This window comes from Petromyzon marinus, chromosome 59, assembly GCF_048934315.1.
Source record: "Petromyzon marinus isolate PM22_M1 ecotype Great Lakes invasive population chromosome 59, UKy_Petmar_22M1.pri1.0, whole genome shotgun sequence".
NCBI classification, from domain to species: domain Eukaryota; kingdom Metazoa; phylum Chordata; class Hyperoartia; order Petromyzontiformes; family Petromyzontidae; genus Petromyzon; species Petromyzon marinus.
Genome location: NC_133725.1, coordinates 760,895 through 778,172, shown reverse-complemented (window position 1 = coordinate 778,172; position 17,278 = coordinate 760,895). Strand labels below are relative to the sequence as shown.

At 54.0% G+C, this 17,278-nt stretch overlaps 1 protein-coding gene across 1 annotated transcript in view; it reads right to left on the bottom strand.

The window, feature by feature from the left end:
- LOC116955331 (stromal interaction molecule 1-like) overlaps positions 1 to 17,278 on the bottom strand; it is a 42,121-nt gene that overhangs the window by 13,976 nt on the left and 10,867 nt on the right. Inside the window, exons 2-5 of the mRNA XM_076052971.1 lie at positions 12,914 to 13,124; positions 9,795 to 9,922; positions 8,678 to 8,792; positions 788 to 899 (exon numbers count right to left, since the gene is read on the bottom strand). Coding sequence (XP_075909086.1) covers positions 788 to 899; positions 8,678 to 8,792; positions 9,795 to 9,922; positions 12,914 to 13,013 — 455 coding nt within the window. The 5' untranslated portion in view covers positions 13,014 to 13,124. The remainder of the gene's footprint in view (positions 1 to 787; positions 900 to 8,677; positions 8,793 to 9,794; positions 9,923 to 12,913; positions 13,125 to 17,278) is intronic.

The window sequence follows — 17,278 nt, the reverse complement described above, 5'->3', positions numbered from 1 at the left end:
ATGACCACTGGTAGATGCACCATCAGCTGTGCCCCCTACTGTGCCAACTTGCTGCGTTTTAGCCACCCGGAGCTCCGCTCGTTGTTGTGAGCGTCGCTCCTCTGCCCTGTGTTGTTGCTGTTATCGCTCCCCTCGCACACGTGCACACGCAACGCACAGTCAACGCGTGGCGTGTTATTCGCGCAGCACGGCACACGTGTACGCGCACGCAAGCCCAGGCAACGCGTGTGCCCATTGTGCACAGCAACACAAAAAACACAAAGAGCCCCCGTGGAGCCCTGAACGGGCTGCGGGGGCAAGCGCTGTTAGTGAGTAGCAGCGTCGATCAAGGCCGGCACTGTGGCACACGAGGGGGCGGGTGGCCAGCACCACGCCCGGCCGCCTTTGTCTCCCCGGCGGCGGCGGTGCTGTTTGCCAACCGCACCAGGTGACTCGTTTGAGAATGAGCGCAACGCGGGGAAGCTCAGGGCGGGCCTCAATATTCACTATCGCCATTATTGTACACACGGGTGGACACGCACGCAAGCACACACATGCGTACACACACACATGCATGTACACACACGCACGCATGTACACACACACACGCATGCGTGTACACACACACACACGCATGCGTGTACACACACACACGCACACGCATGCGTGCACACACGCATGCGTGCACACCCACACGCATGCGTGCACACACACACACGCATGCGTGTACACACACACACGCATGCGTGTACACACATACGCATTCAAGCACACACACGTGTAAACACGCACACGCGTGTACACACACCTGGGAAGACTGGGCCCATCGATGTTGTTTTGTGTCAGGATGTCTGAGTACTGAGGCAGCTCCACAATCTGCTCTAGCCAGTGGATCACGTCCTCCACTGTCCAGTTATAGACTAGACACAGAGACACCACAGAGACACCACAGAGACAGAGACACAGAGACACACAAACAACAGCAGTATGGCACGGAGAGACACAGAGACACAGAGCCAGAGAGACACAGAGACAGAGACACAGCAGTATGGCACGGAGAGACAGAGAGACACAGAGACAGAGAGACACAGACAGAGAGACACAGAGACAGAGACACACACACCACAGCAGTATGGCACGGAGAGACACAGAGACACACAGACACAGAGAGACACAGCAGTATGGCACAGAGAGACACAGAGACACAGAAACAGAGACACAGCAGTATGGCACGGAGAGACAGAGAGACACAGACACACAGCAGTATGACACAGAGACACACAGAGGCAGAGAGACACAGAGACACAGCAGTATGACACAGAGAGACACAGAGGCAGAGAGACAAAGCGTTACGTCACAGAGACCCACGATCCAGCATCGCACGACATCATGCACACAGGTACGGAGATGACCACACAGGTACGGAGATGACCACACAGGTGTACACAGAGAGAGACACAGAGACAGAGACAGACATCGGCACAGACACACAGACAGACACACACACAGACACACACACAGACACACACACAGATACGTATCGAGACAAAGGTAACCTGTATAACCTTCACAGACTGTTGGGGCAAGGGTTGATTGCAAGCACCTATTAAGGCCAGCATAGCCCACGAGCCGGCTTTGTCTCCCCCGTGGCTATATTCACACAACGCACAATGTACTCATTTAAGGCCTGAGTCGACCTAGAGGATGCCCAAAACCATCTAGAATATTCACTGTGATAGCTCGTGAGCGGGAATCAAACTCGAGTTGCTGGGTTCACAGCGCGGTCGGCTAACTACTCACACACACAGAGAGAGACATACACACACAGAGACACACACACAGAGACAACCACACACACAGAGAGAGACATCCACACACAGAGAGACATCCACACACAGAGACACATCCACACACACACGGAGAGACATCCACACACACAGAGAGACATCCACAGACACATAGAGATATCCACACACACAGAGAAACATCCACACACAGAGACATCCACACACACAGATATACATCCACACACACACAGAGACATCCACACACACACACAGACATCCACACACACATAGAGAGACACACAGAGAGATACACACGGAGAGACATCCACACACACAGATACAACCACACACACAGAGAGACATCCACACACACACACAGAGACATCCACACACACACAGAGACATCCACACACACAGAGACACCCACATGCACACAGAGACATCCACACACACAGAGACATCCACACACACAGACATCAACACACACAGAGAGACATCCACACACAGAGACATCCACACACACAGAGAGACATCTGCACACACAGAGACATCCACACACACAGACATCCACACACACACAGACATCCACACACACAGAGAGACATCAACACACACACAGAGACATCCACACACACAGAGAGACACTCACACACACAGAGAGACATCCGCACACACAGAGACATCCACACACACAGACATCCACACACACAGAGACATCCACACACACAGAGAGACATCCACACACACAGAGAGACATCAACACACACACAGAGACATCCACACACACAGATATACATCCACACACACAGATATACATCCACACACACAAAGAGACATCCACACACACAGAGAGACACTCACACACACAGATACATCCACACACACACAGAGACACCCACACACACAGAGAAACATCCACACACTGAGAGAGAGACATCCACACACAGAGAGAGACATCCACACACGCAGAGAGACACCCACACAAACAGAGACATCCACACACACAGAGAGACATCCACACACACAGAGAGACATCCACACACACAGACATCCACACACACAGAGACATCCACACACACAGAGAGACATCAACACACACACAGAGACATCCACACACACAGAGAGACACTCACACACACAGAGAGACACCCACACACACAGAGACATCCGCACATAGACACCTTTTTCCAGCCACTAGGGTGAGACATGTGGTGTGAGTCTCTACTCCCACTAGGGTGAGACACGGTGATGTGAGTCTCTACACCACTAGGGTGAGACACAATGGTGTGAGTCTCTACTCCCACTAGGGTGAGACACGATGGTGTGAGTCTCTACACCCACTAGGGTGAGACACGGTGATGTGAGTCTCTACACCACTAGGGTGAGACACAATGGTGTGAGTCTCTACTCCCACTAGGGTGAGACACGATGGTGTGAGTCTCTACACCCACTAGGGTGAGACACGATGGTGTGAGTCTCTACTCCCACTAGGGTGAGACATGTGGTGTGAGTCTCTACACCCACTAGGGTGAGACATGTGGTGTGAGTCTCTACTCCCACTAGGGTGAGACACGGTGAGACACAATGGTGTGAGTCTCTACTCCCACTAGGGTGAGACGGGGGTGTGAGTCTCTACTCCCACTAGGGTGAGACACGATGGTGTGAGTCTCTACTCCCACTAGGGTGAGACACGTGGTGTGAGTCTCTACTCCCACTAGGGTGACACACGATGGTGTGAGTCTCTACACCCACTAGGGTGAGACACGATGAGGCACAGTGATGTGAGTCTCTACTCCCACTAGGGTGAGACACGATGGTGTGAGTCTCTACACCCACTAGGGTGAGACACGGTGATGTGAGTCTCTACTCCCACTAGGGTGAGACACGATGGTGTGAGTCTCTACACCCACTAGGGTGAGACACGGTGATGTGAGTCTCTACACCACTAGGGTGAGACACGATGGTGTGAGTCTCTACACCCACTAGGGTGAGACACGGTGATGTGAGTCTCTACTCCCACTAGGGTGAGACACGGTGAGACATGTGGTGTGAGTCTCTACTCCCACTAGGGTGACACACGATGGTGTGAGTCTCTACTCCCACTAGGGTGAGTCACGATGTGAGTCTCTACACACACTAGGGTGAGACATGTGGTGTGAGTCTCTACACACACTAGGGTGAGCCACGGTGATGTGAGTCTCTACCCCCACTAGGGTGAGACACAATGGTGTGAGTCTCTACTCCCACTAGGGTGAGACACGATGGTGTGAGTCTCTACCCCCATTAGGGTGAGACACGGTGATGTGAGTCTCTACACACACTAGGGTGAGACACGGTGAGACACGATGGTGTGAGTCTCTACTCCCACTAGGGTGAGGAACAGTGATGTGAGTCTCTACACCCACTAGGGTGAGACATGTGGTGTGAGTCTCTACAACCACTAGGGTGAGACACGATGGTGTGAGTCTCTACACCCACTAGGGTGAGACACAGTGATGTGAGTCTCTACACCCACTAGGGTGAGACACAGTGATGTGAGTCTCTACACCCACTAGGGTGAGACACGATGTGAGTCTCTACCCCCACCTGGGTGAGACACGATGGTGTGAGTCTCTACTCCCACTAGGGTGAGCCACGATGGTGTGAGTCTCTACTCCCACTAGGGTGAGTCACGGTGATGTGAGTCTCTACACCCACTAGGGTGACACACGATGAGACACGGTGATGTGAGTCTCTACACCCACTAGGGTGAGACACGATGGTGTGAGTCTCCACTCCCACTAGGGTGAGTCACGATGTGAGTCTCTACACACACTAGGGTGAGACATGTGGTGTGAGTCTCTACACACACTAGGGTGAGACACGATGGTGCGAGTCTCTACTCCCACTAGGGTGAGACACGGTGATGTGAGTCTCTACTCCCACTAGGGTGAGACACGATGTAAGTCTCTACTCCCACTAGGATGAGACATGTGGTGTGAGTCTCTACACCCACTAGGGTGAGACACGATGTGAGTCTCTACTCCTACTAGGGTGAGACATGTGGTGTGAGTCTCTACTCCCACTAGGGTGAGACACGATGACACACGGTGATGTGAGTCTCTACTCCCACTAGGGTGAGACACGATGGTGTGAGTCTCTACTTCCACTAGGGTGAGACACGATGAGACACGGTGATGTGAGTCTCTACTCTCACTAGGGTGAGACACGATGGTGTGAGTCTCTACTCCCACTAGGGTGAGACACGATGAGAGTCTCTACTCCCACTAGGGTGAGACACGTGGTGTGAGTCTCTACTCCCACTAGGGTGAGACACGATGGTGTGAGTCTCTACTCCCACTAGGGTGAGACACGATGGTGTGAGTCTCTACTCCCACTAGGGTGAGACACAGTGATGTGAGTCTCTACTCCCACTAGGGTGAGACACAGTGATGTGAGTCTCTACTCCCACTAGGGTGAGACACGATGGTGTGAGTCTCTACTCCCACTAGGGTGAGACACGATGGTGTGAGTCTCTACTCCCACTAGGGTGAGACACAATGGTGTGAGTCTCTACTGCCACTAGGGTGAGTCTCTACACCCACTAGGGTGAGACACGATGGTGTGAGTCTCTACTCCCACTAGGGTGAGACACGGGGGTGTGAGTCTCTACTCCCACTAGGGTGACACACGATGGTGTGAGTCTCTACTCCCACTAGGGTGAGACACGGGGGTGTGAGTCTCTACTCCCACTAGGGTGACACACGATGGTGTGAGTCTCTACTCCCACTAGGGTGAGCCACGGTGATGTGAGTCTCTACTCCCACTAGGGTGACACACGATGGTGTGAGTCTCTACTCCCACTAGGGTGACACACGATGGTGTGAGTCTCTATTCCCACTAGGGTGAGACACGGTGATGTGAGTCTCTACTCCCACTAGGGTGACACACGATGGTGTGAGTCTCTACTCCCACTAGGGTGAGACACGATGGTGTGAGTCTCTACTCCCACTAGGGTGAGACACGGTGATGTGAGTCTCTACTCCCACTAGGGTGAGACACGATGGTGTGAGTCTCTACTCCCACTAGGGTGAGACACGGTGAGACCACGATGGTGTGAGTCTCTACTCCCACTAGGGTGAGACACGATGGTGTGAGTCTCTACTCCCACTAGGGTGAGACATGTGGTGTGAGTCTCTACTCCCACTAGGGTGAGACACGATGGTGTGAGTCTCTACTCCCACTAGGGTGAGGCACGGTGGTGTGAGTCTCTACTCCCACTAGGGTGAGACACGATGGTGTGAGTCTCTACTCCCACTAGGGTGAGACATGTGGTGTGAGTCTCTACTCCCACTAGGGTGAGACATGTGGTGTGAGTCTCTACTCCCACTAGGGTGAGACACGATGGTGTGAGTCTCTACACCCACTAGGGTGAGACACGGGGGTGTGAGGCTCTACTCCCACTAGGGTGAGACACGGGGGTGTGAGTCTCTACTCCCACTAGGGTGAGACACAATGGTGTGAGTCTCTACTCACACTAGGGTGAGACACGGTGAGACACGATGGTGTGAGTCTCTACTCCCACTAGGGTGAGCCACGGTGATGTGAGTCTCTACTCCCACTAGGGTGAGACACAATGGTGTGAGTCTCTACACCCACTAGGGTGAGACACGGGGGTGTGAGTCTCTACTCCCACTAGGGTGAGACACGGGGGTGTGAGTCTCTACTCCCACTAGGGTGAGACACAATGGTGTGAGTCTCTACTCACACTAGGGTGAGACACGATGGTGTGAGTCTCTACTCCCACTAGGGTGAGACACGGGGGTGTGAGTCTCTACTCCCACTAGGGTGAGACACGATGGTGTGAGTCTCTACACACACTAGGGTGAGACACGGGGGTGTGAGTCTCTACTCCCACTAGGGTGAGACACGGGGGTGTGAGTCTCTACTCCCACTAGGGTGAGACACGATGGTGTGAGTCTCTACACACACTAGGGTGAGACACGGGGGTGTGAGTCTCTACTCCCACTAGGGTGAGACACGGGGGTGTGAGTCTCTACTCCCACTAGGGTGAGACACGATGGTGTGAGTCTCTACACACACTAGGGTGAGACACGGGGGTGTGAGTCTCTAGTCCCACTAGGGTGAGACACGATGGTGTAAGTCTCTACACACACTAGGGTGAGACACGGGGGTGTGAGTCTCTACACCCACTAGGGTGAGACACGATGGGGTGAGTCCCTACACACACTAGGGTGAGACACGATGGTGTGAGTCTCTACTCCCACTAGGGTGAGTCTCTACACCCACTAGGGTGAGTCTCTACACCCACTAGGGTGACACACGATGGTGTGAGTCTCTACACCCACTAGGGTGAGTCTCTACACCCACTAGGGTGAGTCTCTACACCCACTAGGGTGAGTCTCTACTCCCACTAGGGGAGACACGATGAGACACGATGGTGTGAGTCTCTACTCCCACTAGGGTGAGACATGTGGTGTGAGTCTCTACTCCCACTAGGGTGAGACACGATGGTGTGAGTCTCTACTCCCACTAGGGTGAGGCACGGTGGTGTGAGTCTCTACTCCCACTAGGGTGAGACACGATGGTGTGAGTCTCTACTCCCACTAGGGTGAGACATGTGGTGTGAGTCTCTACTCCCACTAGGGTGAGACATGTGGTGTGAGTCTCTACTCCCACTAGGGTGAGACACGATGGTGTGAGTCTCTACACCCACTAGGGTGAGACACGGGGGTGTGAGGCTCTACTCCCACTAGGGTGAGACACGGGGGTGTGAGTCTCTACTCCCACTAGGGTGAGACACAATGGTGTGAGTCTCTACTCACACTAGGGTGAGACACGGTGAGACACGATGGTGTGAGTCTCTACTCCCACTAGGGTGAGCCACGGTGATGTGAGTCTCTACTCCCACTAGGGTGAGACACAATGGTGTGAGTCTCTACACCCACTAGGGTGAGACACGGGGGTGTGAGTCTCTACTCCCACTAGGGTGAGACACGGGGGTGTGAGTCTCTACTCCCACTAGGGTGAGACACAATGGTGTGAGTCTCTACTCACACTAGGGTGAGACACGATGGTGTGAGTCTCTACTCCCACTAGGGTGAGACACGGGGGTGTGAGTCTCTACTCCCACTAGGGTGAGACACGATGGTGTGAGTCTCTACACACACTAGGGTGAGACACGGGGGTGTGAGTCTCTACTCCCACTAGGGTGAGACACGGGGGTGTGAGTCTCTACTCCCACTAGGGTGAGACACGATGGTGTGAGTCTCTACACACACTAGGGTGAGACACGGGGGTGTGAGTCTCTACTCCCACTAGGGTGAGACACGGGGGTGTGAGTCTCTACTCCCACTAGGGTGAGACACGATGGTGTGAGTCTCTACACACACTAGGGTGAGACACGGGGGTGTGAGTCTCTAGTCCCACTAGGGTGAGACACGATGGTGTAAGTCTCTACACACACTAGGGTGAGACACGGGGGTGTGAGTCTCTACACCCACTAGGGTGAGACACGATGGGGTGAGTCTCTACACACACTAGGGTGAGACACGATGGTGTGAGTCTCTACTCCCACTAGGGTGAGTCTCTACACCCACTAGGGTGAGTCTCTACACCCACTAGGGTGACACACGATGGTGTGAGTCTCTACACCCACTAGGGTGAGTCTCTACACCCACTAGGGTGAGTCTCTACACCCACTAGGGTGAGTCTCTACTCCCACTAGGGGAGACACGATGAGACACGATGGTGTGAGTCTCTACTCCCACTAGGGTGAGACACGATGGGGTGAGTCTCTACACCCACTAGGGTGAGACACAGTGATGTGAGTCTCTACACACACTAGGGTGAGTCTCTACTCCCACTAGGGTGAGATGCGGTGATGTGAGGTGATCCCTGGTGATCTTCACCTTCTGAGTTTCTCCAACTGAGCCACATCTCCTGCAGGCTGATGTGTTGGTCCTCCTTGTGGAAGTTGCTGTGCTTCAGCGTGGGGTCACTGTACTTCATGTCCTCGCGCAGGAACTGGGAACAACAACAACCACTGAGGACGTCTGCGGGAAAGAGCTTCACAGCTCATCGGATTTCTCCAGCATGAAAACAAGTAGCGAGCCTAACATTCCACCTCCCCCCAAACTCCCTCCCTGCCTGCCTCCCTCCCTCCCTGCCTGTGAGCGAGTGAGTGTGTGAGTGTGAGCGAGTGTGAGCGAGAGTGTGAGAGTGTGTGTGAGTGTGTGTGAGTGTGGGAGTGAGTGTGGGAGTGAGTGTGGGAGTGAGTGTGGGAGTGAGTGTGAGTGTGTGAGTGTGGGAGTGAGTGTTAGTGAGTGTGAGTGAGTGTTAATGAGTGTGAGTGAGTGTTAGCGAGTGTGAGCGAGTGTGAGTGTGGGAGTGCGAGTGAGTATGGGAGTGTGAGCGAGTGTTAGCGAGTGTGAGTGAGTGTGAGCGAGTGATAGCGAGTGTTAGCGAGTGTGAGTGAGTGTGTTAGCGAGTGTGAGTGAGTGTGAGTGAGTGTGTTAGCGAGTGTGAGTGAGTGTGAGTGAGTGATAGCGAGTGTTAGCGAGTGTGAGTGAGTGTGGGAGTGGGAGTGAGTGTGGGAGTGTGAGTGAGTGTGAGCGAGTGTGAGCGAGTGTGAGCGAGTGTTAGCGAGCGAGTGTATGAGCGAGTGTGAGCGAGTGTTAGCGAGTGTGAGCGAGTGAGCGAGTGTTAGCGAGTGTGAGCGAGTGTGAGCGAGTGTGAGCGAGTGTGAGCGAGTGTTAGCGAGTGTGAGCGAGTGAGCGAGTGTTAGCGAGTGTGAGCGAGTGTGTTAGCGAGTGTGTTAGCGAGATTGAGCGAGTGTTAGCGAGTGTGACCGAGTGTGAGCGAGTGTGAGCGAGTGTGAGTGAGTGAGCGAGTGTCAGCGAGTGTGAGTGAGTGAGCGAGTGTCAGCGAGTGTGAGCGAGTGTGAGTGAGTGAGCGAGTGTCAGCGAGTGTGAGTGAGTGAGCGAGTGTCAGCGAGTGTGAGCGAGTGTGAGCGAGTGTGAGACTCACGTCGTCGCTCTCCTGGGTGTCCACCGAGCCGTCGTCATCGTCGTCCATCTGGTTGTGGATCGCCCGCACGGCCTCGTAGCTGAGCAGCTCCAGCTCCGAGTAGACACACTCGTCCAGCGAGCAGAAGCCTGGGGCGGGGCGCGCACCAACGAGACATCACGGCGGTGACGGCGCTGACGGCGCTGATGATGCTACACCGACTCCGCTGTCTCCTGCTGCCTTCACCAACCTGGATGTGACGTTGTGGTTGTTGGCTATGCATCGGCAGCCGTACGGAAGAAGAATAAGAAGCCACTGCTATCATTTGTTGATGGCCAGGCGGCTTCTGAAAAATAAGCTAATAGCTCATTTGGCTTTTACCTGGTAAGATCAAACATAGCTTAGTTTAATTTGATTTTATTTTTTAAGTGATTTGTTCACCTTTCCTACACTTAGCACTCCTATCGTGTTGGTGTGATTGTGTTTGTTGTTGTTCTTCTACCAGGAAAGGCACCGGGCACACATGACATCATAACAACAGTCTGGACCACTGGACGGGTTCCGCAGGATTGGAAGGATGCCCTGGTGGTCCCCCTTTTTAAGAAGGGGGACCGCACAGACTGTAACAACTACAGGGGCATCTCACTCCTCAGTGTGCCGGGAAAGGTCCTGGCAAGGATTATTCAACATCGCCTTGCCAGGCACGCTGAGGAGAGGCTTGCGGAGCCCAAATGCGGTTTCAGGAAAGAGCGGTCCTGCACAGATGCCATATTTTCTGTCCGTCTGCTACAGCAGAGGTGTAGGGAATTCCAACAAGACCTACATCTCTGCTTTATTGACCTGGTCAAGGCCTATGATACCATCAGTAGGCCTGGGCTCTTGGTTGTTCTTCGTGCTTTTGGAGTCCCTGACCCTCTGCTCACGATCATTAAGGACCATCATGATGGTGAGCAGGCCCGGGTAAAACTACGTGGCCGGGAGTCAGAGCCATTCCCTGTATTTCGACCAAGTAGCCTGTGAAGCCTTCAATGGCTGTGCCGGAGGAATTTCCATACAATGGGAGGCTAATCGATGTCGGTGCGGTCAAGGGATGGCTCCCTATTGGTCAACCATGTTATGTATGCCAATGACCTGGTAATTGCGGCTCACTCAGAGGAGGAGTTGGAGGCGCTGCTGCTGAAACTGGAATGTGTCACTAAGAGATGGGGCCTTACCATCAGCCCCACCAAAACGAAGCACCTGCCTGGGTATTTTGTACCATCGGGCACTCCACCCCCACAACTCCAAATCGGTGATGGGCAGTTGTGGAGAGAGTGGAGAGTTTCCCATACCTGGGCAGTGTGCTCATGACCGGCTCCAGTTTAACAGCAGAGGTCTCACTCTGAATCAGTCGAGCGGCAATGTCTTTTCATCGGTTGCGTAACACTGTGTGGAAGCTACCTGGTATATCGCTCCGTACGAAACTTCAGGTCTTCTTGGCCACGGTCATTCCCTCCCTTCTCTACGCTTGCGAAACGTGGACACCCCTAATGGAACATCTTCGCCGGTCATAAACATTTAGGCTGGCCTGCCTACGATCCATCCTGGGTTTAACCAGGCTGGAATGTGTGAGGAGCTCACAAATCCTTGAAAGATCTGGACAAAGTCCCATCGGTGAACTCCTCCGGCAGGCAAGGCTGCGTTGGCTGGGTCATGTAGCCCGCATGCCCAGCCACCGCATGCCGAAACAGCTTTTGTTCGGCCGGATCGAGGGGGATAAACGGGCGCGGCACGGGCTAGAGAAAAGATGGAGTGATGTGGTACAGGAGGACGTGGAGCTGAGTGGACTTGCCGATGACTGGTACCAGCGGTGTCAAGATCGGCCTCTGTGGAGGAGGCTCGTGAAGGACGCTACTGGGCAGTTGGAGGCAGTCGCTCTCCAACAACAACGGAGGGGGGAGGAGCGACGCTCACAACAACGAGCGGAGCGCCGGGTGGCTAAAGCACAGCAGGTTGGCACAGTAGGGGGCACAGGTGGTGCATCAGCCAGTCATCTCAGTCAGTCGACCCGTGGCACCTGCTGGGTCTGCCCCGTGACCTCCTGCCAGCGGGCGTTCGACACTTCACGTGGCCTCAAGGTGCACATGGCCTGGCACAAGCGTCGTGGTGACGTCACCGCCACTTAGTGACGAATGGCGGTTGTTGTTGTTCTAACGTTCTGACCCCGTGCCCTGATGGGACCTCTGTATAAAGAAGAGCTTTACAGGTCATCAGATTCCAACTATGAATAAATTAAAATTCTACCACAGCAGCGCCACGTTCCTCTAACATCGCTCGACGCTATGAGATTGGTGGCACCAATGCCGATAACTCTTCTAGCTGGGGCGGTGGTGGCGGTGGTGGCGGTGACGGTGGTGATGGTGACGGTGGTGACGACGGTGGTGGCGGTGACGGTGGTGACGACGGTGGTGGCGGTGACGGTGGTGGCGGTGACGACGGTGACGGTGACGGTGGTGGTGGTGGCGGTGACGGTGGTGGCGGTGACGACGGTGGTGGCGACGGTGACGGTGGTGGCGGTGATGGTGGTGGCGGTGACGGTGGTGATGGTGGTGGCGGTGATGACAGTGATGGTGATGGTGGTGGTGGCTGGGGCCGCTCGTCTTCCTGCGCCGAAGCAAACCGAGCCGAGCCAGAATCAGCGGCAGCAGTGGCGGTAACGCAGGAGGCGCCGGTGGCAACGTCGACGCCGTTTTTTGTTAACCGCCGCGGGTTTAACCTTCGTCAGATTACCACAAAGCGGTGGTCGTAGACTTCCGTGAGCAGTGTCATTTGTAATGAATGTTTACGTGTTCGATGGCGTCGACAGAAATGCGTCGGTCACCCAACACCGCCACCGCCGCCGCCGCCGCTGCCACCGCCCAACGAGCGAGGTTCGCCACGTCAACAAAGCGCGTCAGCTCGTGGCTACGCCCAACACAGCGGTGGTGCGCGAGTGAAAGTGCCGCGTTTTGTCTGAAGCGACGAACCTTGCCGAGTGGTGGCCGTGTCGGGTGGGCCGCCGGCTCGTGGCGGGTTAACGACGCGTTGGCCTTGACGCGACCCCAGCCCAACGACAACGACAACAACAACAAACAAAACAACAACCAACCCGCCCCGTTCACCTTCGTCGTCGGCTTCCGCCTGCGCCCGGTTCACCTCGATGCAGTTGGTGAGCACCGCCATGAGCGACATCACCACCATCGCGTACTTCCTGGGCCTCATCGCGGGGTGGCGGCGGCGGCGGCGGCGGCGAGGGGATCCGGGATGCTCCTCCTCGTGCCGGCCGCCCGGGCCGAAGGCGCGGCTGCGACACGGAGAGAGACGCACGCCTCGCTGCGGAGAGACGGAGAGACGCACGCTAAGCTACAAATGTCCAGCGGGGGTCGGGGTCGAACCCGTCGATGTCGCATACGCACGCACGCACGTACGTCGATATCACGTACCCACGCACGTACGTCGATATCACATACGCACGCACGTGCGTGCATCATTATTTCTTTCTTGCGTGCTTGCCGCTCCGCGTCAAAGTCTTCGCGAAGTAAAATGAGCGGCCCGGACCCGAACCCGGCGTCTCCGGCGCGTGCAGGCTGGACGGCGGCCGGGCTCCTTCCGGTCAAACAAACATTTTTTCGTCCCACGTCTGGGCCCAATGCCAGGGCTGCCCTCCCCCCCCGCCGACGCCGCTCCAGGTTTGAGTTGCCGGGCCCCGGCGCTAATTGCCGCGCTATTTTCGTGACTGCAGCGCGGAGATCTTCTTTACACGCTAATGCCGCCCTCTTCCACTCGCTCGCCCTCCCGCTCACCCTCCAGCTCACCCTCCAGCTCACCCTCCAGCTCGCCCTCCCGCTCACCCTCCAGCTCGCCCACCCGCTCACCCTCCAACTCACCCTCCCGCTCACCCTCCAGCTCACCCTCCAGCTCACCCTCCAGCTCACCCTCCAGCTCACCCTCCCGCTCACCCTCCCGCTCACCCTCCAACTCACCCTCCAACTCACCCTCCAGCTCACCCTCCAGCTCACCCTCCCACTCACCCTCCCACTCGCCCATCCGCTCACCCTCCAGCTCGCCCTCCAGCTCACCCTCCAGCTCGCCCTCCCACTCACCCTCCTGCTCGCCCACTGTACTCGTATTCAGCCGGGCTGAACAGCGGCACTCCGTGGCCCACGTGCTGGGCCTCTCGCGACCCCCCACAGTTTACGTTCCGCGTACAGACCCCCTCCCCACCGCCAGCAGCGCTCTCACGTCATAATAATACTTTCCTTTTATACACACACACACGTACAGCGGCCTCATCCATGCCAACAGCATCCCCCACAGCGCCGCACATTAATTCATACACCAGCGCCAAATCACATCGGTATGCGCAGTTGGCTGCGCAAAAGCCAAAAATAATTAAGAAACCGGCACCAAAAACGAAAAGCGCAAATGGCAAAATAGAAATTCATCAAGCGACGTAGAGGATCACAGAGCTTGGACAACCGTTGGTGGCACCGGGTCCCCGGAGTCGCACTCTCTCTGAGGGCGCCCGTCTGGAACGTTCTTCCCCCCTTACGATGTTAGGAAGCCACTGGGAGATATGATGCACTTTGAGATCATCGCCGTCAAGACTGACGAACTCGTTCCTTTGGAACTGCTTTGTGTTGTCTTTCTCCCGCGCCTCCGAATAGCACAGCTGGCTACGTATGGTGCGAAAGAAGTTCACTGTACACACTGCCCATAGACTCAACACTGCCCATAGACTCAACACTGCCCGTAGACTCAACACTGCCCATAGACTAACACTACCCATAGACTCAACACTGTCCATAGACTCAACACTACCCATACAGTAATAATATGGTTTTTCCCCTTTTTTCTGGCAAAACTGAAACCTTTTTACAAGGATTCATGTCTGCATTAACCACAATACCTGCAGTCAAAATGCAAACAAAAAACATACTATGATAATATATGATGCATTGTCCTTGAAACTGATTGATTGGTCCACACCAAGGGACGGCTTTCTTTTGACCCATAGACTCAACACTGCCCAAAAACTCAACACTGCCCATAGACTCAACACTGCCCACAGACTCAACACTGCCCATAGACTCAACACTGCCCACAGACTCAACACTGCCCATAGACTCAACACTGCCCATAGACTCAACACTGCCCATAGACTCAACACTGCCTATAGACTCAACACTGCCCATAGACTCAACACTGCCCATAGACTCAACACTGTCCATAGACTAAACACTTCCCGTAGACTCAACACTGCCCATAGACTCAACACTGCCCATAGACTCAATACTGCTCATAGACTCAACACTGCCCATAGACTCAACACTACCCATAGACTCTACACTGCCCATAGACTCAACCCTGCCCATAGACTCAACACTGCCCATAGACTCAACACTGCCCATAGACTCAACACTACCCATAGACTCAACACTGCCCATAGACTCAACATTGCCCATAGACTCAACACGACCCATAGACTCAACACTGCCCATAGACTCAACACAACCCATAGACTCAACACTGCCCATAGACTCAACACTGCCCATAGACTCAACACTACCCATAGACTCAACACTACCCATAGACTCAACACTGCCCATAGACTCAACACTGCCCATAGACTCAACACTACCTATAGACTTAACACTGCCCGTAGACTCAACACTGCCCATAGACTCAACACTGCCCATAGACTACCACTGCACCATAGACTCAACACTGCCCATAGACTCAACACTACCCATAGACTCAACACTGCCCATAGACTCAACACTACCCATAGACTCAACACTGCCCATAGATTAACACTACACCATAGACTCAACACTGCCCATAGACTCAACACTGCCCATAGACTCAACACTGCCCATAGACTCAACACTGCCCATAGACTCAACACTGCCCATATACTCAACACTGCCCATAGACTCAACACTGCCCATAGACTCAACACTGTCCATAGACTAAACACTTCCCGTAGACTCAACACTGCCCATAGACTCAACACTGCCCATAGACTCAACACTGCTCATAGACTCAACACTGCCCATAGACTCAACACTACCCATAGACTCTACACTGCCCATAGACTCAACCCTGCCCATAGACTCAACACTGCCCATAGACTCAACACTGCCCATAGACTCAACACTACCCATAGACTCAACACTGCCCATAGACTCAACATTGCCCATAGACTCAACACGACCCATAGACTCAACACTGCCCATAGACTCAACACAACCCATAGACTCAACACTGCCCATAGACTCAACACTGCCCATAGACTCAACACTACCCATAGACTCAACACTACCCATAGACTCAACACTGCCCATAGACTCAACACTGCCCATAGACTCAACACTACCTATAGACTCAACACTGCCCGTAGACTCAACACTGCCCATAGACTCAACACTGCCCATAGACTAACACTGCACCATAGACTCAACACTGCCCATAGATTCAACACTACCCATAGACTCAACACTGCCCATAGACTCCACACTACCCATAGACTCAACACTGCCCATAGATTAACACTACACCATAGACTCAACACTCCCATAGACTCAACACTACCCATTGACTCAACACTGCCCATAGACTCAACACTGCCCATAGACTCAACACTGCCCATAGACTAACACTGCCCATAGACTCAACACTGCCCATAGACTCAACACTGCCCATAGACTCAACACTGCCCATAGACTCAAAACTGCCCATAGACTCAATACTGCCCATAGACTCAACACTGTCCATAGTCTCAACACTGCCCATAGACTCAACACTACCCATAGACTCAACACTGCCCATAGACTCAACACTACCCATAGACTAACACTACCCATAGACTCAACACTGCCCATAGACTCAACACTACCCATAGACTAACACTACCCATAGACTCAACACTGCCAATAGACGAACACTGCCCATAGACTCAACACTGCCCATAGACTCAACACTGCCCATAGACTCAACACTGCTCATAGACTCAACACTGCCCATAGACTCAAAACTGCCCATAGACTCAATACTGCCCATAGACTCAACACTGTCCATAGTCTCAACACTGCCCATAGACTCAACACTACCCATAGACTCAACACTGCCCATAGACTCAACACTGCCCGTAGACTCAACACTACCCATAAACTCAACACTCCCATAGACTCAACACTACCCATTGACTCAACACTGCCCATAGACTCAACACTGCCCATAGACTCAACACTGCCCATAGACTAACACTGCCCATAGACTCAACACTGCCCATAGACTCAACACTGCCCATAGACTCAACACTGCCCATAGACTCAAAACTGCCCATAGACTCAATACTGCCCATAGACTCAACACTGTCCATAGTCTCAACACTGCCCATAGACTCAACACTACCCATAGACTCAACACTGCCCATAGACTCAACACTACCCATAGACTAACACTACCCATAGACTCAACACTGC